Source organism: Barbatula barbatula, assembly GCF_947034865.1.
Source record: "Barbatula barbatula genome assembly, chromosome: 15".
NCBI classification, from domain to species: Eukaryota; Metazoa; Chordata; class Actinopteri; order Cypriniformes; family Nemacheilidae; genus Barbatula; species Barbatula barbatula.
Window position 1 is genome coordinate 760,799 of NC_136778.1, and position 27,720 is coordinate 788,518.

At 40.1% G+C, this 27,720-nt stretch overlaps 4 protein-coding genes across 7 annotated transcripts in view; 2 read left to right on the forward strand and 2 right to left on the reverse strand.

The window, feature by feature from the left end:
- On the reverse strand, positions 1 to 15,398 carry taf1a (TATA box binding protein (TBP)-associated factor, RNA polymerase I, A). Of its 2 annotated transcripts, XM_079475207.1 has the most exons (12): positions 15,178 to 15,398; positions 9,264 to 9,368; positions 5,150 to 5,309; positions 4,529 to 4,680; positions 3,971 to 4,084; positions 3,645 to 3,843; positions 2,960 to 3,075; positions 2,606 to 2,764; positions 2,458 to 2,524; positions 2,036 to 2,159; positions 1,804 to 1,952; positions 1 to 470 (listed from the first exon to the last, which is right to left on the reverse strand). In XM_079475207.1, exons 3-12 carry the CDS (start codon positions 5,271 to 5,273, stop codon positions 379 to 381), a joined length of 1,296 nt encoding a protein of 431 aa, XP_079331333.1. In that variant the 5' UTR covers positions 5,274 to 5,309; positions 9,264 to 9,368; positions 15,178 to 15,398; the 3' UTR covers positions 1 to 378. The 2 variants fall into 2 exon arrangements, with proteins under 2 accessions (XP_079331333.1, XP_079331334.1); XM_079475208.1 differs by lacking the exon at positions 15,178 to 15,398 and having other exon boundaries at positions 9,264 to 9,381.
- mia3 (MIA SH3 domain ER export factor 3) lies at positions 5,920 to 23,362 on the forward strand. 2 transcript variants are annotated; one of them, XM_079475205.1, is made up of 28 exons: positions 5,920 to 7,408; positions 9,309 to 9,442; positions 10,195 to 10,281; positions 10,370 to 12,977; positions 13,085 to 13,408; positions 13,497 to 13,633; positions 15,686 to 15,817; positions 15,922 to 15,943; positions 16,068 to 16,156; positions 16,240 to 16,317; positions 16,601 to 16,711; positions 16,790 to 16,861; positions 17,015 to 17,119; positions 17,196 to 17,318; positions 17,412 to 17,511; positions 17,606 to 17,661; positions 17,746 to 17,836; positions 17,907 to 18,045; positions 18,154 to 18,316; positions 18,399 to 18,434; positions 19,190 to 19,257; positions 19,341 to 19,438; positions 19,794 to 19,907; positions 20,142 to 20,210; positions 20,382 to 20,431; positions 20,519 to 20,575; positions 21,016 to 21,295; positions 21,401 to 23,228. In XM_079475205.1, exons 1-28 carry the CDS (start codon positions 7,288 to 7,290, stop codon positions 21,697 to 21,699), a joined length of 5,763 nt encoding a protein of 1,920 aa, XP_079331331.1. In that variant the 5' UTR covers positions 5,920 to 7,287; the 3' UTR covers positions 21,700 to 23,228. The 2 variants fall into 2 exon arrangements, with proteins under 2 accessions (XP_079331331.1, XP_079331332.1); XM_079475206.1 differs by lacking the exon at positions 20,519 to 20,575 and having other exon boundaries at positions 21,401 to 23,362.
- Positions 23,292 to 26,631, reverse strand: aida (axin interactor, dorsalization associated). The gene is made up of 10 exons (XM_079475211.1): positions 25,998 to 26,631; positions 25,591 to 25,657; positions 25,417 to 25,470; positions 25,276 to 25,330; positions 25,127 to 25,190; positions 24,945 to 25,048; positions 24,618 to 24,740; positions 24,410 to 24,532; positions 24,214 to 24,331; positions 23,292 to 24,132 (listed from the first exon to the last, which is right to left on the reverse strand). The coding sequence occupies exons 1-10, from the start codon at positions 26,102 to 26,104 to the stop codon at positions 24,036 to 24,038; spliced, it is 912 nt and encodes a 303-aa protein (XP_079331337.1). The 5' UTR covers positions 26,105 to 26,631; the 3' UTR covers positions 23,292 to 24,035.
- The window catches only part of brox (BRO1 domain and CAAX motif containing), a 5,628-nt gene continuing 4,515 nt past the window's right edge, over positions 26,608 to 27,720 (forward strand). The window contains exons 1-3 of one of the 2 annotated variants that reach the window (XM_079475209.1): positions 26,608 to 26,712; positions 27,149 to 27,261; positions 27,450 to 27,556. In XM_079475209.1, coding sequence (XP_079331335.1) covers positions 27,161 to 27,261; positions 27,450 to 27,556 — 208 coding nt within the window. In that variant the 5' untranslated portion in view covers positions 26,608 to 26,712; positions 27,149 to 27,160. Of the gene's footprint in view, positions 26,717 to 27,148; positions 27,262 to 27,449; positions 27,557 to 27,720 lie in introns of both variants that reach the window. The other variant, XM_079475210.1, reaches the window with a different exon arrangement.

A 27,720-nucleotide genomic window follows, 5' to 3' on the forward strand; every position in this document is an offset into this window, starting at 1 on the left:
CTCCAACGTTCTCAACTTGATGTTTATTTTCCGAATTTACATTTTAATCCACAACACAATTATAAAGTTGAATGTATCTACGAAAGGCATTTCTTGGCATCATTGTTCTTGCTTTGGAGTCCACCATAAGCCAAACATGTTCGTTTAAAATAATGTTTTCTGGAATACCATCGGCTTTATAAATGCAGCATCTGCGCCCTCTCTTGGACACATTTAAAGCCGTCTGTCAACTTACTGCATTCCTTTTATGCAAAGTGAACAATCCACATGACTTATCTGGAAATCTTATTATAATCTTCATGTTTATCGTGAAGAGATGCTCCCCAACACAGAATCTTTTCCCAAATTCTTAATGGTGAAATATGAAAAGGCATCGTTTTATGATTCAGACCCGTTGACGTTGTCTTCACTGGTGTTATGATGTCTGTCTCTCTGACCTGTGGGAGAATTTCTAGTATCCTCTACGTTTACTGAAAAAAAAATCACAATTACAGGAGTGTGAGTGATGTCACATGAGAACACACACAGAAAATTACGTAATTAAACTAAAACACAGACTTTGATCTCATATTTTCCGTTTAATAAACGACACGCGTGTAAGCAAAATGTGTTAAAACAAGCTCTCGATTCTAAACAACACACTTGGGTTCACGATTACAATAATATCATGATATTTTGAGTGAAATGTGAAAATTATTTTAACTTTTTTTTGTAAATTGTTTGGTATAAACTGATAACTGGTCTGTCACTGAAAAAGTAAAACACAACACTTTGATAAAACACTTAACTTTGAAATAAAGTGGTATTGCAATATATTGTTACACCCCAAATTGATACAGATAAATGAAGGCGATCCAGTTTAAAGATGTGATTCTAAAGCCACGTTTACATGAAACCACAAAATTTAAATTGTAATCTGATCGATGAGTCAATCGGACTGAAAAGCCCTCATGTAAACACCTAAATCAATCCTATTGAGGCCGATACAATTGAAATTTCGATCGGTTTGAAACGGGTGGCATAGACCGAAAGTAATCCGACCAAGAGGAAAAAATATGGCATTTAAACACTTGAATCTGAGTGTTTTCTCAATCAGATTTAGGAATCCCTCGTGCACATGCGCAGTGCTGCATATGTTGTAATTATCTATTGTTTGCAGTAGGAAACTCAACACAAGAACATGTTTTATCCATGGCAATGTCACGCGCATTATTAAGGGAAAGAAGACATAAGCAGAACATTCTGCAGGGCTCGTGAGTTCTTTTATAACATTACATGAAGCACAAAGAACTTTTCTTTCTGTGCAAATGTGTTAATACCAACTATTTGACTTATACATCCATCCAGAGCCGAAGTTTGAAGTGTGATGTAAGACACTGTACGCAGGGTTGCTAAGTCCCTTCATGTTTAAAGTTCTTTGAGAACTTAGTTTTTTCTTGCGAGTTAAAAGTGGAATAATGTTCTCCATCAGATGTTAATAATTGGGCTATGCGAGGTCATTCGAGCGAGTTTTTGGAACGTTTTGGATGGCCATTGGACTGTATTTGTTACATGAATCTGGCAACCCTAGTTGTGCGCTTGCACAGTAGTAGTGTTCCGATTATATTTCATGTGCATGTAAACACATTTTGGAATTGTATTGCAACGTTTAGGGGACATGTAAACAGCACTTTCATAATCTGCAATCAAATTGAATTCATTCGGATTGACAAAAATGGGCGTAAACAACCCCCGAGACAGATTTATCATCAGGTGCAAACAGGACCAGACGTATGACGTGATATTGGTGTGAACATTACTTACTGTCTTCATCCAGAAGCTTTAAAACTCTCTCCTTGATTCTCCAAAGTCTGACGTCCTTCTGTGACTCTGTCTTGATGATGTAAGGTCTGAAGTGAAAGGCCATCCACAATGATCTTCTGACGGCCCATTCATCTTTCACAATATTATGTCTGCACAAAATCAGCCGAAGAAACGGTTCAGTGGTTTAGTTTAGTTTCCAATAACACATGCTGCAGACGATCCGAACACTTACTCGTTCTTGTGTCGCTGCAGGATTTTCAGAAGACGTTTCCATGCATCCCTGTCACATTTCCAACTGGAAAACTCAAGAAGGTCCATACAAACACTGAGAGCTTCTTTTATAGCCATCTCTTGATCTGGAGAAGTAGATAAAGAACATGTCACATCTGCTCTTACGTGACACATTTCAGTTCAATGCTGTTGTTATTAGATCTCATGAATGAATGAATGGCTAATGAGAAATCCCAGAAGTACAGAATCTGCAGATCCATGTTTTCGGAACAGTGCCACAGAGTCAGAAATTTCTTCTCAATTGTGTTGTGTCATATAAAGGTTAACAATCATTCATGAGCGTACAACATCACAGTTCTGCACCAGCGGATGCGTTTGAAATCTGGATTATTGGAAAAGTGGATTATTTTTCTCTTCACATACGTGTTTTCAGTAGAAGAGAGCAGAACTCTAACATCAGTTTATGACTCGGGAAAGCAGAATGCAGAATCTGAAACACACACAGATGAGATTATGTTCATTTCAAACATTCAATATTTCCATTCGTAAATTGTTTTTAAATATCTCACACCCTTAATGTTGAGATGAGTACAGATTGTGGGGCGTTGTGTCTCTTGAGGAACTGATACAGATAGACGTGAGCGTTTGGGTTGGATGGGAAATCTTTGTTGTAGGCGTAATCCTGCAGAACCTTCATCGCTTCATCTATACTGTTGTAATGCTCCAGCATCTGCAGGAGACATGACACACAAGAGAGCAGCATGTTTTTGAACATTACTTAAAAAAATATATTTTTATTCATATCGAAGTACGCTGGTCACTGTAGAGAAAAGACAGGAGGAAAAAGAGGTTTGAAACGGCACAAAAATAAAGAATTCAAACAAAGTAACATCTTTAAAGATCTCAAAGTAAGGCGATGACTCACAGTGATGTAACTCAACACAAAGGGGTCCCAGATTCCTGGATGCCTTATAATCTCCTTGAGAGTCACTGAAGCCTGTCTGAAGTACATGGAGGTCTCCTGCAAACTGCTGACGTCCTCTGAAATAACACAAAAGTTGGATGGACGGATTAACATTTCTTGCTATAGAGAATATGAAGCTACATCACGCCGTGTTCAATGTTGCGCTATCATGGGAGGATAGCTGCTAGTGTGTTCAATGCTGTGTTTTGTTTTTCTTGTTTTAATTAGGAAATATAACTACGGTAGGTCGGTCTTGCTGTATACGCAGAGTCACTGGTTCTTTCACTTTCGATTTCTCCATATGTCGAACTACAAAAAGTAATGGTACATATCAAAACAATAATAGCAGTGGAGTATGATCCTCCCAAGATGGTGGCGCCACTGCAACATGCAACATAGGACATGACATCAGCTTGATGTTTTCTATTTGAAATAAAACACAGTTGTGATCTAGTAACCATTTTCAAAGAAATGAAAGGAATTTAGAAAAGTTCTATAAAGAAATTATGAAACTCCAGACACACGCTTGGTTAGTTACACAATCATAATAAACAAACACCATAGTATTCCTTGTATAAGTTGATGGTTGAGATCACAATGTTAGCACATTAAGTACAGGACAGTGTCAGGGTACCAAATCTCTGACCTGTTGCTGGTGTGGCGGATATTTTATTGCTCCAGATGAAGTAATCCAGAAAGCCACAGTAAGCACGGATGAGTTTCATCTCCAGAGACTGGGCTTCCGTCCGTTTGCCGTACCTCCAGCAACTTGCGCTGGTCAGCTGTCTCTTGGCTTCAACCGACTGTCCGTTCAGCACGAGATGAAACGCGTGTTCCAAACAGATCTATAATATGTAGTTGAGAGCACTGTTATTTCAGAGCTAGGATTGGCTTTTATTCCAAGTTAAATCAAGCTGGAAAGATCTAGAGGACATCCTGACTATACTGTTCACAAATCAGTTAAACTCATACCTTAGCATAGTTTGAGACCCCTGTATTTTTCATGATTTCATACACAGCATTAAAATCATCAATGCTGGCATTAGCGAGATGATGTAGAATCTCTGCGCCGAGTCTCCAAATGACCTGGAGAAAACAAAAATGCAGAGAAACTCAATCTTCCCGTTGAACATTGAAGCCCACATCTACTGCACTCATCATCATGTCATTTTAAACCTGTACCAGTTTCTTACTTCTGCAGCGCACTAAAGAAAATATTTTTAGGAATGTTGATAAATAAACAACATTGATCCACATTGACTTCCATTGTGATCCAAACACAAAACCTGTGAGACATTTCTCAAAAAATCTTCTTTTGTATATATACAGATTTTCAACCACATGTGGGGGAAATCATTGATGACAATACTTAAAGGGATAGTTCACCTTAAAAAAAATTTTAATACGTTTTATCATAAGCCTAAACTTTTGGTGTTCATGCATCCAGTCTATTCTTCATTTTTCTTACATTTTTCCTTTTAATACTTTTAACACACGGAGTAGCATTTAGAGAAACAAAAGAATGAATACATCACGAGTGAGATGTGCGCTGGTGACAGTGGTGTCCTCCAGAGTTTGAATGTAAGATGTGAAATATTCTGCGGCCTCCTGCCAGTTATGATGCAGCATCGCGTCTCTGATGATCTTCAGACACTTTCTGCTGGATCTATGAAAGCCGGTTTCTTAAGACAGACATGAAGAATAAACATATGATTTTACTGAGGAGCCCAGAAACAGAGCAAACACTACCACTCAAGGGTCATTTAATGTCACTACCACTCAAGGGTCATTTAATGTCACTACCACTCAAGGGTCATTTAATGTCACTACCACTCAAGGGTCATTTAATGTCACTACCACTCAAGGGTCATTTAATGTCACTACCACTCAAGGGTCATTTAATGTCACTACCACTCAAGGGTCATTATTTGATATATTTCAATACTTTTTCAAAAGCAGGGGGAGACCTGAAGAAGCTGCATAATGAAATAACAAGAGAACATTCTACACGAAGACGGACTGCACTAAAGATGTATTTGTTTGGTTACATCCCTTTTGATAAGTTTCCTGGTATTCTCAAATGTGGAAAATATAATCATGAATGAATAAGTGTGAATGGTAGTGTGTGATCATCAGATCACGACATATTACCGTTGTATTTGGATGGTGCTTCAATGTGAAGCGGGTTTTTAATAATCTCCTGGTTTGTCGTTTCATTCCCTGGAGAGTCGAAATGAGCAGCCGAAGTGTTCAGCTCAGCCTCTATATCATCCATATCGTTCTGCACGCTTCTTCAGCCAAAGTAAATATGCTAAAATCATATAATTGGTACTCAGTTAACTGTTTTCTTCACTCATATAAGATACTCAATTTAAGATTGACACGCCATTAACATGTGGATATAAACAGACATTCTTCTTCGAGTGTTATTGCAGCGTTACATAGTGGCGCCACCTGTCGGCAGGCTGCTGCGATACAGCTTCGACTCCAAATTATTATAATTTTTGTTTATATATTTAGGCAGTGAAGTTTGTTGAGAATCTCTAACAGAGGGTTTTTTATGGATGTGCCTTGTTATTTTTTGGTGTTATTTATGTTGTTCCAGGTCCCTCTTGTTGTTGTTTGTGTTACAGTTGAGCAATAAAATAAATAAATGACCACAATTCAGCGACCAAAGCGGCGTCTATGTGTGTCCCCGCACAGCGGCACCTGCCGGACTGGAAGAGAACAACATGCGTGCTGCCGAGGCACAATTTTTCCTTTACAAAATAAATGTAAGCCTTTATGGTATGCTTTAGAATAGAGTAAAATAGAATTACTTTATTTTCATATTTGTATTATACTTAATGTACAACCAAAATAAGAAAGTGCTTAGTTTAGTATTAAACCCACTCAAAAAAAGACAAACACGTGTTGAGGTTGAAACAGCATTTATGAAATCAAAAAGAAAAAAGTAGGGAAAAGTGGTGTTGAGGCTACTCCTATACAAAACATTTGTCTATAATTTAAAAGTTTTATGCACAGAACGCATATGAATCGTTTTCCGTGTTAAAGAAGTTATTGGATGTATAAATGTCGTTGGAAGGACCAGGAGGGATACATATTGCTTACTTACCTTATTTGCCTGGTTCACTGAAATCTCAGTTTACCAGAGTTACCAGCACATTTCAGTTTCACTGTTTGCTATTTATATGTATAACTTCAATGGAAAGTGGTGTCATTTCATTATAAAGTGAATAGTGGGGCTGGCCTTCATGACCCCTGTATTCTCTGATTGGCCACGGAATGTTAAATGTATCAGACAAATCTCCGTAATAGAATGATTTACCAAACCTAACAGGTAGTTTGGAGAAATGTTACTGTACCGTGTGTGTATTTGTTGTTGTGGTAGTTTGGAGAAGTTGAAATGTTACTGTACGCTGTGTGTATTTATATTGTGGTAGTTTGGAGAAATGTTACTGTACCCTGTGTGTATTTGTTGTTGTGGTAGTTTGGAGAAGTTGAAATGTTACTGTACGTGTGTGTATTTGTTGTTGTGGTAGTTTGGAGATGTTGAAATGTTACTGTACCGTGTGTGTATTTGTTGTTGTGGTAGTTTGGAGATGTTGAAATGTTACTGTACCGTGTGTGTATTTGTTGTTGTGGTAGTTTGGAGAAGTTGAAATGTTACTGTACCGTGTGTGTATTTGTTGTTGTGGTAGTTTGGAGAAGTTGAAATGTTACTGTACGTGTGTGTATTTGTTGTTGTGGTAGTTTGGAGATGTTGAAATGTTACTGTACCGTGTGTGTATTTGTTGTTGTGGTAGTTTGGAGATGTTGAAATGTTACTGTACCGTGTGTGTATTTGTTGTTGTGGTAGTTTGGAGATGTTGAAATGTTACTGTACCGTGTGTGTATTTGTTGTTGTGGTAGTTTGGAGATGTTGAAATGTTACTGTGTGTATTTGTTGTTGTGGTAGTTTGGAGATGTTGAAATGTTACTGTGTGTGTATTTGTTGTTGTGGTAGTTTGGAGAAGTTGAAATGTTATTGTACCGTGTGTGTGTATTTGTTGTTGTGGTAGTTTGGAGATGTTGAACAGTGTTGAAATGTTATGATGGTAGTATGGCGATGTTGTGGTGTAGTGCTGTACAGTATGTGGAAATGCTGTTGTATTGTTGTAGCTGTCTCTTTAAGTGTTCTGTAACATGACTCCAGGGGTTTCTCCTCCTCGTTGAAGCGGCTCAGAATTAGATGTGCTGACGTGTCGGCTGCACGCACCGCGGGACTGCAGCCATAGAGTCGGACAAACATGGCTACACTGAATCCGTGTTTTTATGTTTTACCGCTTCTGGTCCACGCGTGTTTCGGGGAATGGCGCGGGGAGCGGCGTTTCTCAGACCTGAAGCGATGCGCGGATGAAGAATGCAGCAGTGAGTATCACAACGACACTTTGTATCCGGATGCGGGTCTTCAGCGGCGTTGACGTCATAAAGGCCGGTTGAACGGGATACTGTAACTTTGTAACATTCTGTAACGATAAAAGAGCGCGTGGGAACCGCGTTTATGAATGACACGGAGAGGTGTTGTGTTGCTGAAGCCCTCCTTAGCCTGCGAAGCTAACAACACAAACTGGGGACGGGTGCAACACCGTTTGTATTTCCTTCAGTTTCTCAGAGGCTGTTTTTAGTAGAAAGACGCGATTTTGATATGTTAAACCCACATCTGCCAGCTACACACGCACACTACGGTATCAAGCGTGTGTTTGATAATAAACGGACTCCCATAACAGGGTACAGTTGCAACACTCCACAGGGACAGTTGCAACATTCATTAAAATATAATACAAATATTCTATAACATCATTTTCGAATTGCTTTACTTTATTTGTGAACAAACGGAGTCTTTTAAAGGTTATAAAACTGGCAAAATGTTTTAAATAAGAAAACAAGCTACTGAAAATGTAACCTACTGAAATCCTTGTGCGCACTTCTCTGAACTGAAGTGAACTGTGTTTGTGTGTGAACAGTTACATTAAGTGTATAAAGACTCAATTGGAAAAACATATTTTCAAGTAATGAGTAACAAACCATGTTTGTTATATTGTATTATTATTGTATTTTCATAATTGCTATGCTATGTTTTTGATGTAGGCTGTAGTCTAGTCTGACCGTTTCTACTGTAAAAGGTGTCTATTTAAAGTTAAAATAAAATTGTATGGTATTATGCTAATATATGACACGTTTTTACATCAGTGTTGTCATAAGGGACAGTTACAACAACATGTTGAAACTGTCCCTACACTGGCAGCCTTGAAAGAAATTGCTGTTCTAGCTAGACACAGTAGCTTTGATGCCGTGTGCTAGCAATGCCTTTTAGAAGCAATGAAAATACCGATATACATGTATAATGGTTCACACAAACTGTTTAGAAGGTAAAATACAAAATCTGAGCATTTAAAAAAATACTTTTCATCTTAAAATTTGGTTTGTCTAGAAGGATTGGTCACATTTTTTCCAAAAGGTGAAGGGGCTGACTGAGCATATGCCGTATGCTCATTCCTGACCGGAGGAATAAGCCATGATGCAACCATCCCCAGTCTCACCCCCAATTTGCTAAACAGTCAACAGACTTTTAAGGGCGGTGCGTGGATTAATAAATGATCCTCATAGTTTATGATCACGTGTTGCATTACTGTATGTTAAACATAAAATCTGCTTTTGGCTTGTTTTGATGTTGCCAGATGGGATCTGAGCACCAGATGCTTGGGTTGGTTGGTTGACTGGCAAGCTCATTATTTACAAACAACATGCTGAACATCGTTTGGGTTAATAGATAAAGGACGATGAGGCATTGCTTCAGGATGATAAGAATGAAATGACTTTACGAGTTAATATGTAAAAGGAAAACGATGCACCACTATTTCATCACACCAACTTAAAGGTTCCTCATTATTAAAGACACAATGCCTTCAACAGACACACAATTCACCCCCTAAATCAAAAGAATTTCCATTTCCATTGTAGGATCCTTGCGATTACTTTGTGAAAACTGTGCTGGGCATTTACACTTCAAACAGCTAATTCAGATACATTATGCTAACGCAAATGGTGGAGGAGGGAGGCTTTCTAATCCAATGCAAATTCAACAATTACGGTGTTCTGTAGCAACATTGAATCATATAGATTAAATTCCACATCTATAGGGAGAATGGAGAGGATGGTGTTATGTGTTCCTAATACACAATATTTCTGATTGTGAATAAGCAAAGCAGATTATGAAACTTACCTTGATGTAATAAGTGTTCTTCATGTTCTGTTTGTTTGTCTTTAGTGCTGCTCGGCAGAGGGAAGGCCGCCAAGGATTTCACGGGGCCGGACTGTCGTTTTCTGCCTTTCAAGAAAGGAGAGACAATATATGTGTATTATAAACTCTCAGGACAGAGGTCGGACTTGTGGGCCGGCAGTGTGAGTACACAGTAAATGATTGATCGATCTTTAGTGGTTGATGATGGATTTGCAGTGAGACAATATTTGATCGTATTATACTGACATTGACAATGCAAACAGTTTGTGATGATAGCCAGAATACATTTTATTTATTTGGGCAGAAGATGTGTTACTCTTATAACATGAGATGGGTCATTTTCACGAAACCACCAAAAGATCAGGGCAGTAAAGATTTGAATTATAAAACAAAAAACTAATACACTGTAACGCTTCCCAATTTGTGTGAGTGTATTATACGTTGTCATTTAAAATATTTTTTTTTCAAATGTTCTACTAGATGTTATTAAATGAGAAAAAAGATCGACTCACATGTTACCAATGACATTATCAGCTGTCAATATGCTTTGAAGGCTGATATTTCGAATATGGTAATACGAGTTACAATTCCGCCACATGCTTGAGGTATTCGGTTTAAAATCAAGGCGTTTCAGAAAGGCGGGGAACAGAGATGCAACTGTAATGCACATTATGTGAAAACTAATGCTTTTTTTTTTAACCGTAAACTGTGTAAACGTACTGTATTACACCTAAACACAAAATAATGTTTGTTTTAGCCACCCAATATATGACCCATTTAAACAACACCCAGAAAACTAAGTACTTAATCTATCGGTTTTTCTTAGAGTTAGCACAAGATAAATGGTCAATGATATGTTGCCATGCAAAAAGTGTCAAATAACATGTATTTTTCTCTTTTTGTGTTTGCATAGGTTGGAAACCACTTTGGTTATTTTCCAAAAGACTATCTTACTATAAATCATATATACACTGAAAAAGAGTTTGAGGTGCCATCAGAGGTGTGTTGGTTTTGTGCATTTGACTGAAGTCTGCTCATTTTTGTTGTAACGTTTAAATAGTGATCAGACTCTTTTCTGTCTCTTTCAGGAAACAGATTTTGTTTGCTTTGATACAGGCATGGATAAGTTTGACAGCTATGATACAGATGAGCTATTAGGAAACTTATTGTTAACAGAAGACTTGAAAGAACCGTCTCATGAAGCTGAATTATCACAGCTGCTGTCTGAGACCGAGACAGAAAGTTCAGAATCAACAACACATCTTAAAACAGATCCTTTAGATTCAGATTCACTTTCAGAAACAAAGTTGTTAGATTCAGAATTACCGAAAGAATCAGAGTCTTTAGATTCAGAATCACGTTCAGAAACAAAGTCGTTAGATTCAGAATTACCTAAAGAATCAGAGTCTTTAGATTCAGAATTACCGAAAGAATCAGAGTCTTTAGATTCAGAATTACCGAAAGAATCAGAGTCTTTAGATTCAGAATCACGTTCAGAAACAAAGTCGTTAGATTCAGAATTACCTAAAGAATCAGAGTCTTTAGATTCAGAATTACCTAAAGAATCAGAGTCTTTAGATTCAGAATTACCGAAAGAATCAGAGTCTTTAGATTCAGAATTACCGAAAGAATCAGAGTCTTTAGATTCAGAATCACGTTCAGAAACAAAGTCGTTAGATTCAGAATTACCGAAAGAATCAGAGTCTTTAGATTCAGAATTACCGAAAGAATCAGAGTCTTTAGATTCAGAATTACCGAAAGATTCAGAGTCTTTAGATTCAGAATTACCGAAAGAATCAGAGTCTTTAGATTCAGAATTACCGAAAGATTCAGAGTCTTTCGATTCACAATCACGTTCAGAAACAAAGTCATTAGATTTATTATTACCTATAGAATCAGAGTCGTTAGATTCAGAATTACCTAAAGAATCAGAGTCTTTAGATTCAGAATCACGTTCAGAAACAGAGACAGTAGAACCTGTAAAATCGCCAGAAAAAGATACAGATATGTTAATTCCTATAGATGAGGAATCTGACAGCTTTCAGCCACAGATAGAAGATATTTCATCAGAAACAACACTGGAATCTCAAAATGAACCCGAAAAGCAAGACCCAGAACCAAATGCTGCTCAGCTTCCAGAGATCCCAGACAAGCAAGCTGGTATTTCACCAAGCAAAGATGTAGACGTAGAGACAGAAGCATCAGATTCTGATGTCTATGATATTGATCAATCTGAGCAGAAGCACCAAAGCGACTCTGAGAGACGGACGGATTCAGAGGACGTCACCGAGTCTCCTGTGGAACCTCAAGCATCAGATTCAGAGAGTAAGGAACCTGCCAAAACAGAGGAGGACAAACCACTACAGACAGCAGAGGAAACACTGGAGACAGTCGAGGAGATCACCGAGCATGAGAACGTTTGGTCAACAGAGGCAGATGTGAAAGATGAAACACAAGGATCCTCTGAAGAAATCACCAAAGATGAAGACATGGAGACCGTGCCAGAGGAATCACATGTCAAAGATCTCGCTGGCCCTGAGCACCTGTGGGCAGAAAGTGACTCCGAAAAACAAGCAGAGGACAATGGTGAAGGTAAAATCCCCACACTTTCACAGCAGCCGCAAGACACTACGACTCCAGACACAACTGGAGAGACGAAGAGTCACGACATCCCACCTGAAGCACCTGTTGAAAGCCACACAGAGCGCATGTTCCCATCAGTAAATGCAGATGACGTCGCTGACAAAGAAGATCCACAGACGCTGGACACAAACCAGACTGAAACAACAAATGAAAACAATGAAGATCTTCAGATTGTCAACATGAAGACAAATGAGAATGAAAAGAAAAACACTGAAGACGACGATCCTCAGAACGTTGCTCCAAACCAGAATAAAACAGCAGATGACAAGATTGAAGATGGTGATCCGGAGAAGTTTATCACAAACCAGACCACAGAAACGGAGGCTCTGCTAGACGAATCAGACGATCGGATTAATAAAGTAAAACACCAACTCGAAGATCTGCTAAAAAACACACTAGAGTCAGAGCAGGGCCGTGCTGAAGATGACAAGGATGATGCTGAAGAGCTTTTAGAGGATGAGAATGCTCTCTTCGCCTCTTCCAAATCTCAATTTACAGAGGACACACGTGAACCTGAAATCCAGTCCGAGTCTGATTCAATTCATAACAGCACAGAATCAAATGAGGTAAACCACACAAATGCCACTCAATATGAAGATGGCTCACAACACAAACGTGAGAGCGAGGAGCCTGTATACAGTGACAGCGTATTGAGACTCACGATTCTAAGAGATCACCTGAAAGACGAAGACATGGAGCGCATTCAGAAGCATCTCGGCCTGAAAAACCTCTTCAAGCTGGAAGCCATGTTTTCTGATCTGGACCAGGAGATGCTGTCTGTCAGGACGTCACAGACGGGCACAGAGGATGTGGAGAACGCTCTGGACCAGATCATGGAGGCCTCCGAGAACTCGATTCTCGACGAGACTGAGGAAATGCTAAACGAAATAGAGAGAAGTGCTCAGGAACACGGAAAGCAGAAGGAGCCGGAAATGTTCGATTTGGAAGCGACCATTCTCGACTCCTTTCAGGAGATCGTGTTCTCTTTACGACAGAAACATTCAGCAGCCACGGACAGCGCTCCTCTACTCGAGGAAGAAGAGACTGAAACAGGTGGGAGGCATTTCATTATCTCTTAATATCTGTCTTTTTATGTTCAAATGGCACCAGTTCACATAGCTTGCCGTCGAACAGATCTGTGTGCATGTTTTGTTTTACAGAGGAACGGTATGATTCCAGTGTGGTGAAGGATGGCGTCGATGTTGACGGTGATGCTGAAAATGTTAAACAACCTGAAAGTCCTGACATCCAAGGGGAGCAGAATGAATCTGAAGTAAAGCTCGATTCTGAATTAAATGCAAATGCACAAGATCCGTCTCAGAGTCAAGACATGGGCCTCGAGGAGGACGGAGGACGTTTCAACAGAAATAAAGATGCTCAGATGGGTTTTGAGGATGTGGAGGACATCCAGAAGGGGCCTCATCATGCCATTCTGGAGAACCCGCTGGACATTGGACTTCACTTTGAAATGGATCCAGCTTCAGGTTTGTGAATGTCTGGTGAATTATATCCGCATTCTAGAATAAAATCTTGTTTGTGTAATTGTTAAAAAAACTGTTTGGTTGCATTTAGTGTCAGCAGGTTCACTGGAGACCCCGAGCGTCTCTGACTTCCACGACACTGAAACCAACTCTGACATTGCCAGCTCAAGCACTTCAGATGAACTGCTGCTTCTTGTCAAAGAATATATCAGCGTGTACGCAGCAGTTGTGAGTAAAACACAATTTTTTTCTTGTGGCGTCTTATAGTTTATATAGTGCTGTTGAGTTTAATGGAATTATTTGGGAATTGCTGTTTATAGCTGCAGTTAACTTTTGTGGTCCCACAAAACCTACTTTCCTACAGCCAGCTTCTGATGAGATATAAAATGTCACCACTCGTGTCCTCAAATGGCAGCGTTCTATATTTGCAGATGTAATAATGCACACAGCCTTAAAAACAAATATTGATATTAAAACTCATGTGACACGTAGAAAACCGGACATGACTTTAATGACTGAACTGCATGTGTGAAAACTGGTTTGACTTCATGTAAGACTTTACTTTGGTGGATTTAGAATAACTAAATGAAATAACTTATGTTTTCTTGATTATTTTTATGATATTATATTTATGATATTGCATTTACAAAAAAACAATACCCTCTATTTATTTTCTAGACAGTGTTTTAGATATCATTATGGTTTACCTGGTTTTGAAATGGTTGCTATGGTATTTTTAGCTGTTTTGAAGAAGAAAAGTCAATACGTGAGTTTAACAGCACTCGTCGGTATATTGTGAATAAAATCCAGTTTAACACCCACACACGCATAAATGCACACATGCATCCTCTTATTACAACCCAAATCTATTCAGTAATTATCTCTATTTATTGCCTTGTTTTCCTAAGCGCATCTTGATCTTAGAATTTTAAAGTTTTACATAAATAATATTGCATAAAGGAATTTATACTGTATTTAATATTTGACCTGCGTTTCTCTCTCCTTTATCTTAAGTGTGTGTGTGTGTGTGTGTGTGTGTTTCTGCGTGTGTGCATATTGTGTGTGTGTGTGTGTGTGTGTGTGTGATTCTGCGTGTGTGCATATTGTGTGTGTGTGTGATTCTGCGTGTGTGCATATTGTGTGTGTGTGTGATTCTGCGTGTGCGCGTGTTTGCGCGTGCGCGCGCGCGCGCGCTTGCGTCTGTCTTCTGTGTTTTCCCTTATTTTTGTTTTTACTTGTATAACATTACATGTTTTGCTTATAGTCAATGGGTTTTTTGTACAGCTGCTTTGTAGCAATGAAAATTGTATAACGCGCTATATAAATAAATTAGCTTGACTACAACACCGCTATCGTAACAGCGCACAATCCCTACCGCTCAGCCCACGTGACCTGACTGACCAACCAGAGGCCGCCCGTAGCGTCACGTGATCTGTCAGAAAGCGGAATCGCTTCTCCTCAGGAGAGGTTCTTGGCTCGGCGCTTTGCAACGTTGACGTGTTGTAAGATAATCACCGCTAATCTCAGGACGACATTTACCTCGGCGATTTAAAAACAACTAACTGTTTACCAACATTATCGACTTATTTACAAGCCCAGACGTTTAATTCATACGAAAGGAGTGTTTTATAGGAGACAACACCGGCTTCATGAAGCGGCGGCCCGACATTTAGTGCGCGTTCATCGGCTTCAGTCTCGGCGCGTGAGCCCTTGTTTACTCTGGTAAACACAGTAAAACGCGTAAAGCGAATGGATTCAGAGTCGAGGCTTACCTCTGCACCTTCTGACGTGACCTGTGTCGTCTTCATGAGGTCTAGACTTCAGGAAGTAAGCGCTTCTCCTTCATAGTTTCGATGAAGGTGTTTTTAAAGAGTGAATGATTTGACCTCTTCTCTTTCTGTCCTTCTGTGATTCTCTAATGTTCATTAAAGTGCAGTTCACGTCACAGAAGTGAAGCGTTTACTGTTACAGGTGCTTGTGTTTCATCAGAGGTGAAAGTCCAGTAAACCCCTTGCGGAATAAGGGTCACTTCTTGAACAGCTGACTGAGATTTGAGATTTGTCAACACAAGACCTCTCACATGAAATGAAACCGAGCCATTGGTTCACTCTCGTGTGGTTGTAAACCTGTATGTGAGCCTTTATTCAGTGAAACACAAAAGAAGATCTTTTGAAAAATGTTCATACGCTGAAAGTCAATGGAGGTCTGATGATCCAGTTAATGGATTGCAGGTTTTGGAAAAGCGTCCTGTATAACATACTTTTCATTTGTGTCATTCAGATCATTGCTGATCTTCCCGAGGAATGGAGACCGGGTCCTACTTTCCACGGCGTCCCCTGGGAGCCGGTGCTGTTCACGGCTGCTGTGGGCTTCCTGACGGTCCTGATGTTTTTCTGGAGGACTGTCCTCGCTGTAAGATGCTCACTTTGTTTACGTGACAAATGCCCTCATTCTTAAATCAACGTGGGTTGAATCGTTGTGATCTTCATCTTTGTTTTTCTTTTTTTCCTCTGCAGATCAAAGGCAGAACTTATCAGTGTAAGTCACCTTGACTGTGACGTCTGAATGTTGTTGATTTTGTCCACAGCTGATGTTAATGTTGTGCCCTGCTTCATATTTGATATAGTTTTTTTTCCGTTTTGTATGTATGTTTGTTTATCAGTAACCGAAAAGAATCTTAGAGAGAAGATCCAGCAGCTCATCAGTGAGAAATCGGATGCCGTCAACAAGATATCAGAACTGAATGCTGTTGTGAGTTTTATTTGCGGGTTTTCACTAATGTCCTGGGAAGTCTTTTGATCTATTTTGAGAATGTTTCTTTTTACTTCTGACAGATTAAAGAACGCGAGGATCAGATAAAAAGCTCAAAGACGACACTCAGTTCAAGCCAGCAAGACATGAAACAGCTGAAGGTAAATGACAGAATTGATTTGTAAGATTACATTTAGTCATCTAGCAGATGCTTTTATCCAAAGCGACCTACAAAGAATTCAGTGAGCAATAAGCGATAAGTCATAAAAGAGCAATAGTACATTAGGTGCTAGGGCAAAGTTACTAGTTTTTCACAAAAGCCAGACCACCTTCTGTTGAGAGAAGAGAGAGGGTTATTGCACTTTTTTTCATTTGTTTTAATATAACGTCATACGGTGTACATACCAAACTTACTTCATTCCTGAACTTATTTTGATGAACTAGACGCATCACAAGAAACTCCAAAGCCAGTGTGAGGAGATGTCCGGCAGTTTTTCTCAGCTCAACCAGAAGATTGTTGACACACAAGAGGAAAATTCAAGTCTGAATGAAAAAGTGAGTTTATTTTTCATAGCTGACGATAAATCTGCCATCAGATTCAGAATTCATCCGTTTGTTTTTCTTCAACCAAAGATTGTCAAAATGCACCAGCGGATCGAGAAATACGAGAGAACTCTGAAGAACTTTGATGAGGAGCGTGCAAAGGTAACACATGCTCTGTACAACACCTCATCTTGTTTTGGGGTTGGGGATGTAAGCGGATGACTTGAGTTTTGTTTCTTCAGTGGTTATGCAAAACACAGAATTACCATTGCTAACGTGGTCTGGTTTGCTAATACATTTGCCATTTGTGAACAGGTTCACGTCCTCATGGATGAAGCCAAATTCAGAGAAGATGCGCTGAAAGCTCAGGTGAACTGCTTTGAGAAGGAAAACAATGCTTTGAAAGACCTGAAGAAATCTGTAAGTGTTGAGCAGAGTCAGATCTGATTTGTTCTGTTAATGTCTGCATGGATCTGACCGTCTGATGTTCTTCCAGCTGCTGCGTGATGCTAAAGACTGGCAGGAGAAACACGAGAAACTCAGCGAGGACATCAGAGTCTATCACAAATCCCAAAAGGAACTGGAGGACTCGCTGGTGCACAAGGAAAATGAGATTGATGTGAGTAAAACCGCAAGTGTTTGGTTCTGGGTGCTGCTTGATCACATGATAGAGTAGCCATGTGAACGTAGTAGTAATGTGTTACTCGTGTAGGTTTTGTCCGGCTGTATTGCCGAACTCACCCGTCTGGGAGCCTGTGATGCAGTAGATTCACAGAAAGAAGATGCTAAAATGTCTCAGCGAGAGGAAGCTGGTAAATGCTTGAATCCCCCAAAGTCATTCACAATTTGCTACAAACGTAATGTCAATAATGAAGTGCTGAAGACCAAACCTCTGCTTTCTTTCAGACAAGAAGATGGACACCACGAGACTGCGTATCAAACAGATGATGGACGTCTCAAGGGTGCGTCTGCGTTGTGCATTCGGAGGGATTGTTTAAAAATGTTTTTGTGCCGCTTTGGTTTCTCACACTGTTCTCGTTCGACAGATTAAAGCCACTCTGAGTGTTGTTGAAGACGAGAGAAACCGCTACATGGAAAGTCTTCTCACCGAACAGAAGGGCAGACAAGAGCTTGAGGGTATGTCACGTCACTTTGAGTCTAACATCATCTGTGCCCATCCTCACCCGCTTGTGTTCTGTTGTTCTAGAACAATATCAGAAGGTCATGCACGACCAGATGAATCTGAAGAGCGAGAAGACTCATTTGGAGAACCAGTTCAAGAACCTGCAGCAGAGGCTGGAGATCACCACTGAGCTGTACCAGCAGAAAGAGAACGCCTTACAGCAGTAAGAAGAAACATTCACGGTTCTCAAGTCTCCAACCATCTGAAGCTGTAAGGATGATTGTGTGATCAATTCTTCTACAAACTTCCTCTGCGCACGCCTCCCCTACAGGAAGTTGACTCAGGAGGAGCTGGAGAGACGTGAGAAGGAGACGAAGCTGTCGGAGGTGGACAGTAAAGCGGGGAGGTCCGAGGAGGAGCTGAGATCCCTCAAACAGAAGATCAGAGACATTGAGGAAGAGATGCAGCAGAATGAACAAACACTGAAGAATGAGGTGACGGTGCTCTTTATATCACTCGCAGAGATGCTGTCATTCCACATCACTGACACTTGATTGTTGTGATCTTTTCAATCAGGTTGCGATCCAGGAAAAGAAAGCTCATGAGAACTGGGTGAGTTGTTGACATGTTTCTGTAACATCATGTGAATCTCTGTTTCAGTGTTCATGTCTCGGTGAATATAAATAACCAGTAGGCCTTTTTATTTTCAAGCTACACTGAGACATCTGAGATATTGCTGTGCAATTCATTTAAAACATAGATAATTATTACTTCGATGAATAAAAATAGTACTTTCTATAGATCGGTATACTTGGGAGTAGGCACAGGTCTGTTTCAAGGGTTGAGAAAGCCACGGGTTTAAAACCACTCAAATTGTCTTTAATACCGTTTCCAAGGTATGAGCTGTTTTTATGTCTCATCAAAGATATGTGCAGGAATCCATCAGGTTCTGTGCTGTGTTAGTTTATGCTTAATTTGTTGTTTAAATCTATTTATATTTATGTAAGCGTAATAACTAGAAATGCATGATACAGTGCCAAGTATTTTATGTTGCTTAAAAATCAAATATATTGCGTTCAGTGTTTTACCCAGACATTTTAAAGCTGTAATTGTTACACTGTGTAACCGGGATATGTTGTCTTAGGGAGAATCATAACTTGGAGAATATAGTATTAGCTGGAAGAAATAATCTGAAAAGCAGAATCATGCATTACAAACAGATACATTTAGTTGTTGCTGTTAACATGTCAACGGTTTAATAATAACCTGTAACTATCTAATTATTGCTGCGACACACGTTTAAACTGACAGCTGCTCTAGTTCTCAGTTGTGCTCACACTACATCTGTGCTCTTGGGTTTTTATCAGCTGAAAGCGCGCACCTCAGAACGAGCGCTGGTGGAGGAGAGACGAGAGGCTGTTACACTCCGGCAAAAGTGAGTTTTCATCAAATCAAATCTTCCACTTCCTGCCGTTCCGTCCGAGTAGTAGTTTTTATGTTCTTGAATTGATTCTTCAGGCTGGTGGAGTGCAGCGATAAAATATCAGACCTGGAACAAACTGTGTTCAAACTCAACTCTGCACCCCCAGACCGACACATGCCGCCCATGAGGAGAGGTGAGGACTTCTTGAGCTTCATTTATTCGACTCTAGGCCTCTTGTTAGCGTAGCTCACCAACAGAACAACTGACAGATGTCTGCTGAAGAGTAGCTCTGTAGAGGTCTTGGCACAGCTTGTCTGGTAATGACCACATTTTCCACTTTATAAGCACAGTTTACTCACATTTATCTCTAATTCTATCCTGAAGAACATCCTGCAAGCCTAGCAACGGTAACCAGGGGGCTGACCTTGCATTGAGTCAGTTTTGTTATCTGGCATTGTCTTTTCTGTCCGGAAAGCTTATATAGACGTAAACTTATGGTTTCACCGGGTCCTCACATGATTCTCATTGTCCTGGTTTGATCGGAACAGGTGATTCATACGGGCCGTCCCCCGTCAGTGGGGGGGCTCCGTCTCCTCCTCTAATGATAGAGGGTCCTGGCCGCCCCCCCTCTGCTCCTGTAGGCAGACGGAGCGACTCGTTTGGTGAGTTTCTGATGCGTCATCTTCCCCTGAACCTTTTCCGATTCTGACCTGCCGTATTCATCTTCATCCTTCTTTTGTGTTCCTCATAACCTTTTTCCTTTATTCGTTCCCGTCCTGAAAGCATCTCATGTCTTCTGTCCTCTCCTCTAAACTCCAGCTGTGGAGACCTCAGGCTGTCATTCCATAGACAGAAATTATTTGATAACATTTCTAATCGGTCGTGATCTGTTGCAGGTCCACGGCCCCCCTCAGACCCTCACGGACGCTTTTCAGAGCTCGGACACCCGCTGCCCTCTCGACCAGGTACACTTCAGTACACATGACACCTTTTACAGACCATCAGAGAAATGAAATGCTATTAAACTTCATATAGTGTCTGTGGCGTTATTTTGAATGTTAGAATTGCTAAAGACACACAATCATTTAATGTAAACTTTATATAAAATGGCAATGTCATTGTGTTTTGTGTTTCAGAAATGTTTCCTCCCATGACATCGTCTCCATGTGCACATGACGGACCGATGGTAAAGACTGTGATTTTATCTTCTGTTTGAAATGTTATGTACATGGTTACAGATCTTTAAACCGTGGTGGCTGTGTTTGCTCTAAAGCAGACGGCTGCGGTCACTGAGACGGCCGAGCAGGTCTCATCTGAGCCCGTTGAGACCGTGAGTACAGTGTTGGGTGCTGGGATGGAGGGGCCTGGTTTGTTCAAAATGGCGGGATGCCGGTTGTTGGTCATGATGTGTTTTCACATTCTAATCACTGTGTGGGTCTTGTGCTCTGAAGGTTGTGGTATGTTTAACAAAACTCACGTTTGTAAGTAAATCAGAGGGGCTTTTTTCTTTTAAGCGCATGACTTTAGCTCTGAAACACACTCGGGGCATGTCCACAACAGCTATACGTGACGTGTTTTGAGAAGCGTTAAACCTGCAAATACACATCATATTTTCATCATTAATGTTAACCGTACATGCTTACAGTGTGTTTATGGCTCGACTTTAACTTCTGCTGAGGTCGGTGAGCAGGATGTCTGAGTGAAACCGCTTTCTGGACTAACGACTAACTGGATTTACTCTCATTTGTTGTTGTGTGTCTTTTGTTTCAGCTCTTGAAGTCTCAGAGTCAGGGATCTTTCTTACCGTCTCCCATTCGGGATTCTCCCGTACCGCCACTGAATGCCTCACTCAAGTCTTATGGACCGCCAATGATGGGTGGACCCATTCCACCCAACGGACCTTCTCCTCTCATGATCAGACCGCCCAATGGCCATCCTCCCATGATGCCCCCCGGACTGGGCCCTGAGCCACGATTCAGACCACCTCTTATGGATTCTTACAGGCCTCCTGCTCCGATTGGCCCATATGGACCAGTACCACCACCTTTTGGTGAGACCCGTCGTTGCACAGTCTAGACAGATCATTTAAATAATAAGCATTTCAATGTATGTGTTTGTTTATTAAGATATTAATGATTGTGTTATGTCTCAACAGCACGAGGCCCATTGCTACGAGACCTCCCGCCCATGGGACCACTCCCCCCAGCGTCAGTAGGCCCCCGCGGCATCCCTTCTGATTTTTACGGACCTCGTGGGCTTCCTCCACGGCCCTTCTATCCTGGACCTCTGCCACCCCCTGGAGCAATGGTGTACGGTGGCCGGGGATTCCCTGGACCCACTCCGCTGGTGGGTCGGAGCTCCAGAGACGGTGAGGAGAACGTCACGCCACCTAACAATCCCCCCACACACAGCCCCTCACAGGACGCTGGCGGTTCGTCCGTGGCAGAGCCGTGAATGAACTTGAACGAGCTCTACCAGCCTTGATTTATTTTACTAGGTCCTGATTCTTTTCAGTATTTCAGCATCAGCTGCATTTGGTGTGGGTGGGTTAAAACAACACTTTGATTTTGCCATTTTTGCTGAAGCTTGTTTCAATTACACAATTGTGAGGGAAATGATGAGGGTTTTGATTTTTATACGTTTGCAGACCTTTCCTATGGAAATAGCTTGATGAAATATACATTTGTTCTTTTTTCACTGAGGCAACATAACGAGGTTCAGTTGTAATCTCTACCACTCACCCAGCGATGATGCATTCTGGGAAATGATCTAACCAGCCTGATGTAATGTTGAGGCATGCGAGATAAAACATCACACAGCCTTTAAAATGAGAGACTGGAGAGAGGTTTGATATTTTTATGCCTTTTTCTGCAGATTTGAACAAATACTGGCTGTATTTCTGTTTTTGGTTGCTTTTAGTCGGTTTAAGTCTCCAGGTCATGTAGCCATACTCCCACTCGCCTGCGTTTTGTTTCTTTCAACGTTTGATTTTCTGTACGTCTGTGCTTATGATTTCCTTTCCTAGCGGAAAGGCACATATGATGTCATATTGACAAAGTATTTGTACATTTCTTTCAGCTGCATTCATAATAAAACTTCTCCTAAATCATCATCAGGTTCATGTCAACATTCAGCCAGCACATAAATCACAGTGTAATTGTATTAACGGATGTTGTACTAGAACGGTTTTGTTAAGCTTTAAAGGGATGCTTCAACCAAAAACGTAAATTCTGTCATCATTTGCTCACCCTCATTTAACTTCATCATCTGTATGAATTACTTTGTTCTGATAAACACAGAGAAAGATATTTGTAAGAATGTTAGTCATTTTCAGTTTCCAGGACATCATTTGACTACCATTTAATGTTTCCTACTATGGTAGTCAAAGTGTCCATGAACTCTGTTTTCTTAATTCTTCTAAATATCTTGTGATGTGTTCAACAGAGAAAAAACATACAAACACTTCTCTAATTGCTAACATTGCTAACATATTTGTCTCGTGTTCATCGAAACAAAGTAATTTATACAGGTTTGAGGATGAGTATATGATGACTTTTTGGAGTGAAATGACAACACGAGCAGAACGGATGTCATGTCAAATTGTTTTCCTGCCATAAATTGTTTTTGATTGCTGTTTATTAAAAATTCACAAATGGTTTTATGAATGAATTTCACTGCTCTGCCCTGTTGAGTTCACAAAATTGAACTTGACTTATCTTTGTTGAATACATATTAATGTTAATGATGTTCTCTAGATTTGTTTTAATGCAATGATCTCCGAAACAAACAACTTCAAATCTACAGACACTTTTCATCTTTATTTTTCGGCCTGTTTTGTTTAGAGTAAATCATTTTTGAAGTGTGTTTAGAGGATGTAATGTGTGTTATGACATCTTAGGGACGAAGCAGTTTTTATCAAAAAGTGATGTTAATTCTATAAACGAGTTAAATAAAGCAGATTTTTTTCCTGTAGAGAATGTTGTTCGTCTGAAGCAGGTTACAGTGGTTGATGTTTGTTTAGTGTTATTTGTTCATATCTGCCCCCTGTAGCAATAGCTCAGAGAAGTCTGAGTGTTTAATAGCATATTGTAATATATTTATAAACCATTTATGAGTCAAGCAGCATTGTCTTTTATTAGAAATGAGACATGTAAAAGCTATACATACAGAAATCTTTTTATGGAACAACACGTATAAGGTTTTCATAGAAAGGCAACACTTTGATATTGCACTGTAGCTTTAGTTTGTGTGATTCAGACACGGTCAACATTAACATCAGACATTAAACGGTCAGGGTGATAATATATTCTCTTCAATTGTATCCTCTGTAAATACTGATATCTTTATCTTAAAGGAAGTTCTTCTGAGTGTCGATTAAACAGGAACAGAATATTTTCTTTAAACTGAAATGAAAATATTTCTCAAATTATCAAAGAACCAAACACTGCCAAGTTGTGAGAGATGAAGTTCTTCTCAGCTGCATCCTTCATGTGAATCAGTTAATGCTCGATGTTAAATGAATGTTTGTGGGTTGTAGGCCAGTTTTGTGCTTTAGTCATTACATCATCTGTCAGATCATAAAAAGTGAGTTTCGTTACGTTTATCATCACAAATCATCATACAGAGCATTTGTACAAAACATAAATGCACCAGAATATCCATTTCAAACAGTCTCTCTCTCTCTCTAAGAAAAAATACGTTGGTGATATGTCGATGGTCCCAAACCACATCGCTGAAGATCGGAGAGATTAAAAACACATTTGGGGTTCATGTTTGCAGGCCCTTTTGGTTTAATCTTTGTGTAAAGTTTGATGAAGATGCAGGTACAGCGGCTTCTTTGTGAGGAGGTTGAGTTTTTTCCTCCTGAAGTCTGTTGGTTTCTTGTACCTGCAATTCAATGAACTGCTACATTCACATTTCACATGTAGTGATCTAGAAATAATGAGAGAATGATGTGTTGTTACTCACAGTTCTATGACAATGGGACCTGGTTTGATTTCATCCATTTCCATAAAAGCGAAACATTTAGTGCTGGTGAATCTTTTCTTGGGTTTGTAGTGCTTGAATTCAAAGAAAATAGCTGCTCCTACAGAAGAGAGACGTGACCGGTAAAAGCGCGGTCCTGGTTTGTTTATTTATTTCTGGCAGGTGTGTGCACAGGTACCTTTGGGTAGTTTTTCTATATGTTTCTGGATTTCCACGTCCACACTGAAATGAATGTACGTGTCTTCTTTCTGTGTGGCCACCGGTGTGTCCTGAACTGGATTCAGATCTATTCCGTTTACATCTGAGGAGGCACAGAAGTGTGAACGCGTGAGAATATGTTCTGCTGGAGGTCAGATTCACATTCAGAAGACGCTGAGGATTTCTACCTTTAACACTGACGGTGATGTAAGGATCAATGCATTGTCCTGCGTCCTTCAGACCGATCTTCTCGATGGTTAGTGTAAGTAATGTCATCCCAGGCTCTGACGGTAACCTCGGCAACAAAGTGCCTGTCAAAAATATTGGTTCAATGACAAAATATATGGCTGAAGCAGATTTACATCCGGTTTAATGAAAACATGTGCGTACATGTAAGGCACTATAGAAACTTAAGGTGAAGAAGTAAATGTTTATGGTTTGTGAGCCCTTATAATACTACATAAATAGTCACACAAAATGCAAGAGCGATCAATGTCTCAGATTTTCATGCACACCTGGCACTCTGGAGGTGAACGATGGCGTTGAACCTGTTCCAGTACCAGCATCCGATTCCTCCTCGACCTCCAGGTTTTCCTCCTCTCCAGGTGCCAGAATTTTCCTAAAGGTAATGCGAGGATAGAATTAACAAACAAACAAATAAAATAACAACTGGACTGAAGAGTAAATGTAGAGTTACCTCAAAGGCACTGGTTGGACATCAAATGGAAAATCTTTGTTGTAGGTCAGAATATTCTTGATGACTGTTAAAAACAGAAGAATAAAACCCTGTAACATATGAAGACGTTTCTCTTGACAGGTTTTATTGACTCGTCAATATGTACATACTGGGTTCCAGTTGTTTCAGGTCTTCTAACTTGAAGTCATCTTGAGAGTGTGTGTTCTGACAGAAACGGATAGGATATTAATAAATGTCGATGACCTGCTGACAGTTAAAGGTTACTGACAGAACTCTGTATTTGTACTCACCTGCAGCGCTGCACTTCTCATTTCAAGGCATGTTGCAAATTTTCCCAGTGTTCTCTGGGAAACAAAAACAGATTTCATCCTCAATAAAAACAAACATGTGAATAAGTAAGTGCCATTTTAAAATGGCTCACTCATCATGTTATCTGATGCAAAACAGTACTTGACAGCTGTCACCTTTTGCTCTTCTGTAAAATCGTGCGAGTTTGTTGACTGCACTTCTTTCTGAAGTTGTCTTGCCAATCTGATGAAACATGACAGAGATCAATACATGACAGAATGTTGTTCATCGTGCATTAACATCACATCTGTCAATGAAGTACAGCTGTAAAGTCAGACAATGAGTGTTAATTCAGATGAGGACAAACAGTGAAACTCCACCCGGAGGACACGCGTCTCTCATTCATCTTATCATGAATGCATCTCGTGCATTTAATGCAACAAGGCATTCACAATTAAGTCCATCTTTAAAGAGGCAAACTGCATTACACTGGTCGCATTTAAAGCATGCGGTAAACAGTCTTTGCATTCCTGCACTTTTCATTCAAGACATATTTTGTTTCACGATAAATGCGCCAATTTACATCTGATATTCATCGATGGCTTCCACCAGCTGCCCCCACGAATCAAAGTCCGTGGCCTTTTTCAAACTCGCGTGCCATCTCTGCACGGTTTTGGTGACGTCAGACATGTTGGCGAGTTAAAGTTTCACGGAAGGTTCGGCGTCCGACATCGCTCGAGCCCTGCCGCCGGGAAACACGCGCACGGGGCTCCGCCGCACACGGACTGACACGCGGGTCTGATGCGGGCGCAACCGAACTACCTGACACTGAACCGGAAACCGCACCCACCCAGCGAGAGAGAGAGAGAGAGAGAGAGAGAGAGAGAGAGAGAGAGAGAGAGAGAGAGGAATTTCAAATTAAAAGCTTTTGTTTCCTTAGAAGGTTTAAACCCTCAAGACGTTCAGATGTGATATTTATTGTAAAACCATGGTAACAAAAATGGCAATTAACGCGAAAAAGAACATTACCATACATATACTGAATTTTATACGCAAAATTGCTGATTTGTGACGAAACACAAAAACACCCCTTACGTACACAACGATTATTTCACAAAAATATTTGTAAAACAGTAAAAAAACACAACGCGCAAGAAGATAATTACATTAAAGGGGATTATTATTAAAGGTGAGCGGCGGTGACGTCACCACACGTCGTCATACCGGAAGAGAGCTCATTGTTTTGGCGTTTCCTCAGCCACATCATAGAAGTCTTACCGATATAAAACAAACATCAGGCAGGTGAATTATTTCTCATATAAGCACTCATATGTGTAATGTTATGTTTGTTCAAAACAAGTGTTTTATGTTTGTCTTTCAGTCGTCGTGTGTGGTTTGTTTACGTTACTCGTTTACTGTTGTCGAACGATTCTCTTGTCCAGTTGTTTATAATCATATGTTGCTGTTTATTTGCATGTGGAATATGACATGTTGCTGTTTATGGAGGGTTTCCGGTGAATGTCATAGAGCTGATGATAAACAAGGCCAAGCTGTATTATTATCATCAACTGAGCATTTATATTCATATTCATATAGATTACCAGTCAGAGGCACTGAAGGACGATTATAATAACATGAATCCATTGTGATCTAAATATGTTTGCTTTAATGTTTTAAATGATTTTGTAGATATTTTAATAACATATTAATATTAACGTTATTTATAATCTCCAGGTGTGTTTCATCATGACTCACTGGTTCCACAGAAACCCTTTAAAAGCCACTGCGCCCGCATCCTTCAATCTGTATGGGGTGGCGTCCAGCCCGTCTGCCAATAAGATCTGCAAGTGAGTTTTAAGTGTCACGCGACTCTTTATTCAGATATTTTGAGAAATGTCTCAGTGGTTTTGTGTTCATACAGTGGGAGTCAGTGTTGTTTTCATTCAAATATCTTCTTTGGTGTTCTGCAGAAGAAAGAAACTCATATAGGTGGTTTGACGTGACTCACCTAAATGATGTTGAATGTCTGTTTCAGTGACTTGAGAACGGCTCGAGTGAGACTGATCGATACGTTCACAGACTCCACGTGCACACCAGAGATTATGAAGAAAGTCAGTGATGATTATTTCTCTCTCTTACAGGGTTTGTATTGCTTCCGCTTCTCCGTTAGATCACAGAACATCAGATGTTTTTATACCTTGACAAAACCGTAGTGTTGTTGAATGTTTTCATGATTGCTCCGAAGCATGTGGTTGCTCTGTTGTTAGTATCATATTTTTGCCGTTTCTTTTTGGCAAAATGTGTGC

Bases quoted from the DNA above. Each gene is read 5' to 3' on its own strand.
- taf1a (XM_079475207.1), bottom strand. From the start codon at position 5,273: ATGGATGATATAGAGGCTGAGCTGAACACTTCGGCTGCTCATTTCGAC. The intron at 2,525-2,605 runs GTGTGAGATATT...TGTGTGTTTCAG, and splicing joins TACTCATCTCAACATTAAGG to ATTCTGCATTCTGCTTTCCC. The intron at 1,953-2,035 runs GTAAGTGTTCGG...GATTTTGTGCAG, and splicing joins CTGCAGCGACACAAGAACGA to ACATAATATTGTGAAAGATG.
- mia3 (XM_079475205.1), top strand. From the start codon at position 7,288: ATGGCTACACTGAATCCGTGTTTTTATGTTTTACCGCTTCTGGTCCAC. The intron at 13,634-15,685 runs GTGAGTAAAACA...TGTGTCATTCAG, and splicing joins TCAGCGTGTACGCAGCAGTT to ATCATTGCTGATCTTCCCGA. The intron at 19,439-19,793 runs GTGAGGACTTCT...TGATCGGAACAG, and splicing joins CATGCCGCCCATGAGGAGAG to GTGATTCATACGGGCCGTCC.
- aida (XM_079475211.1), bottom strand. From the start codon at position 26,104: ATGTCTGACGTCACCAAAACCGTGCAGAGATGGCACGCGAGTTTGAAA. The intron at 25,191-25,275 runs GTATGTACATAT...TGTTTTTAACAG, and splicing joins CCTGAAACAACTGGAACCCA to TCATCAAGAATATTCTGACC. The intron at 24,741-24,944 runs GTGTGCATGAAA...TATTTTTGACAG, and splicing joins GTTCACCTCCAGAGTGCCAG to GCACTTTGTTGCCGAGGTTA.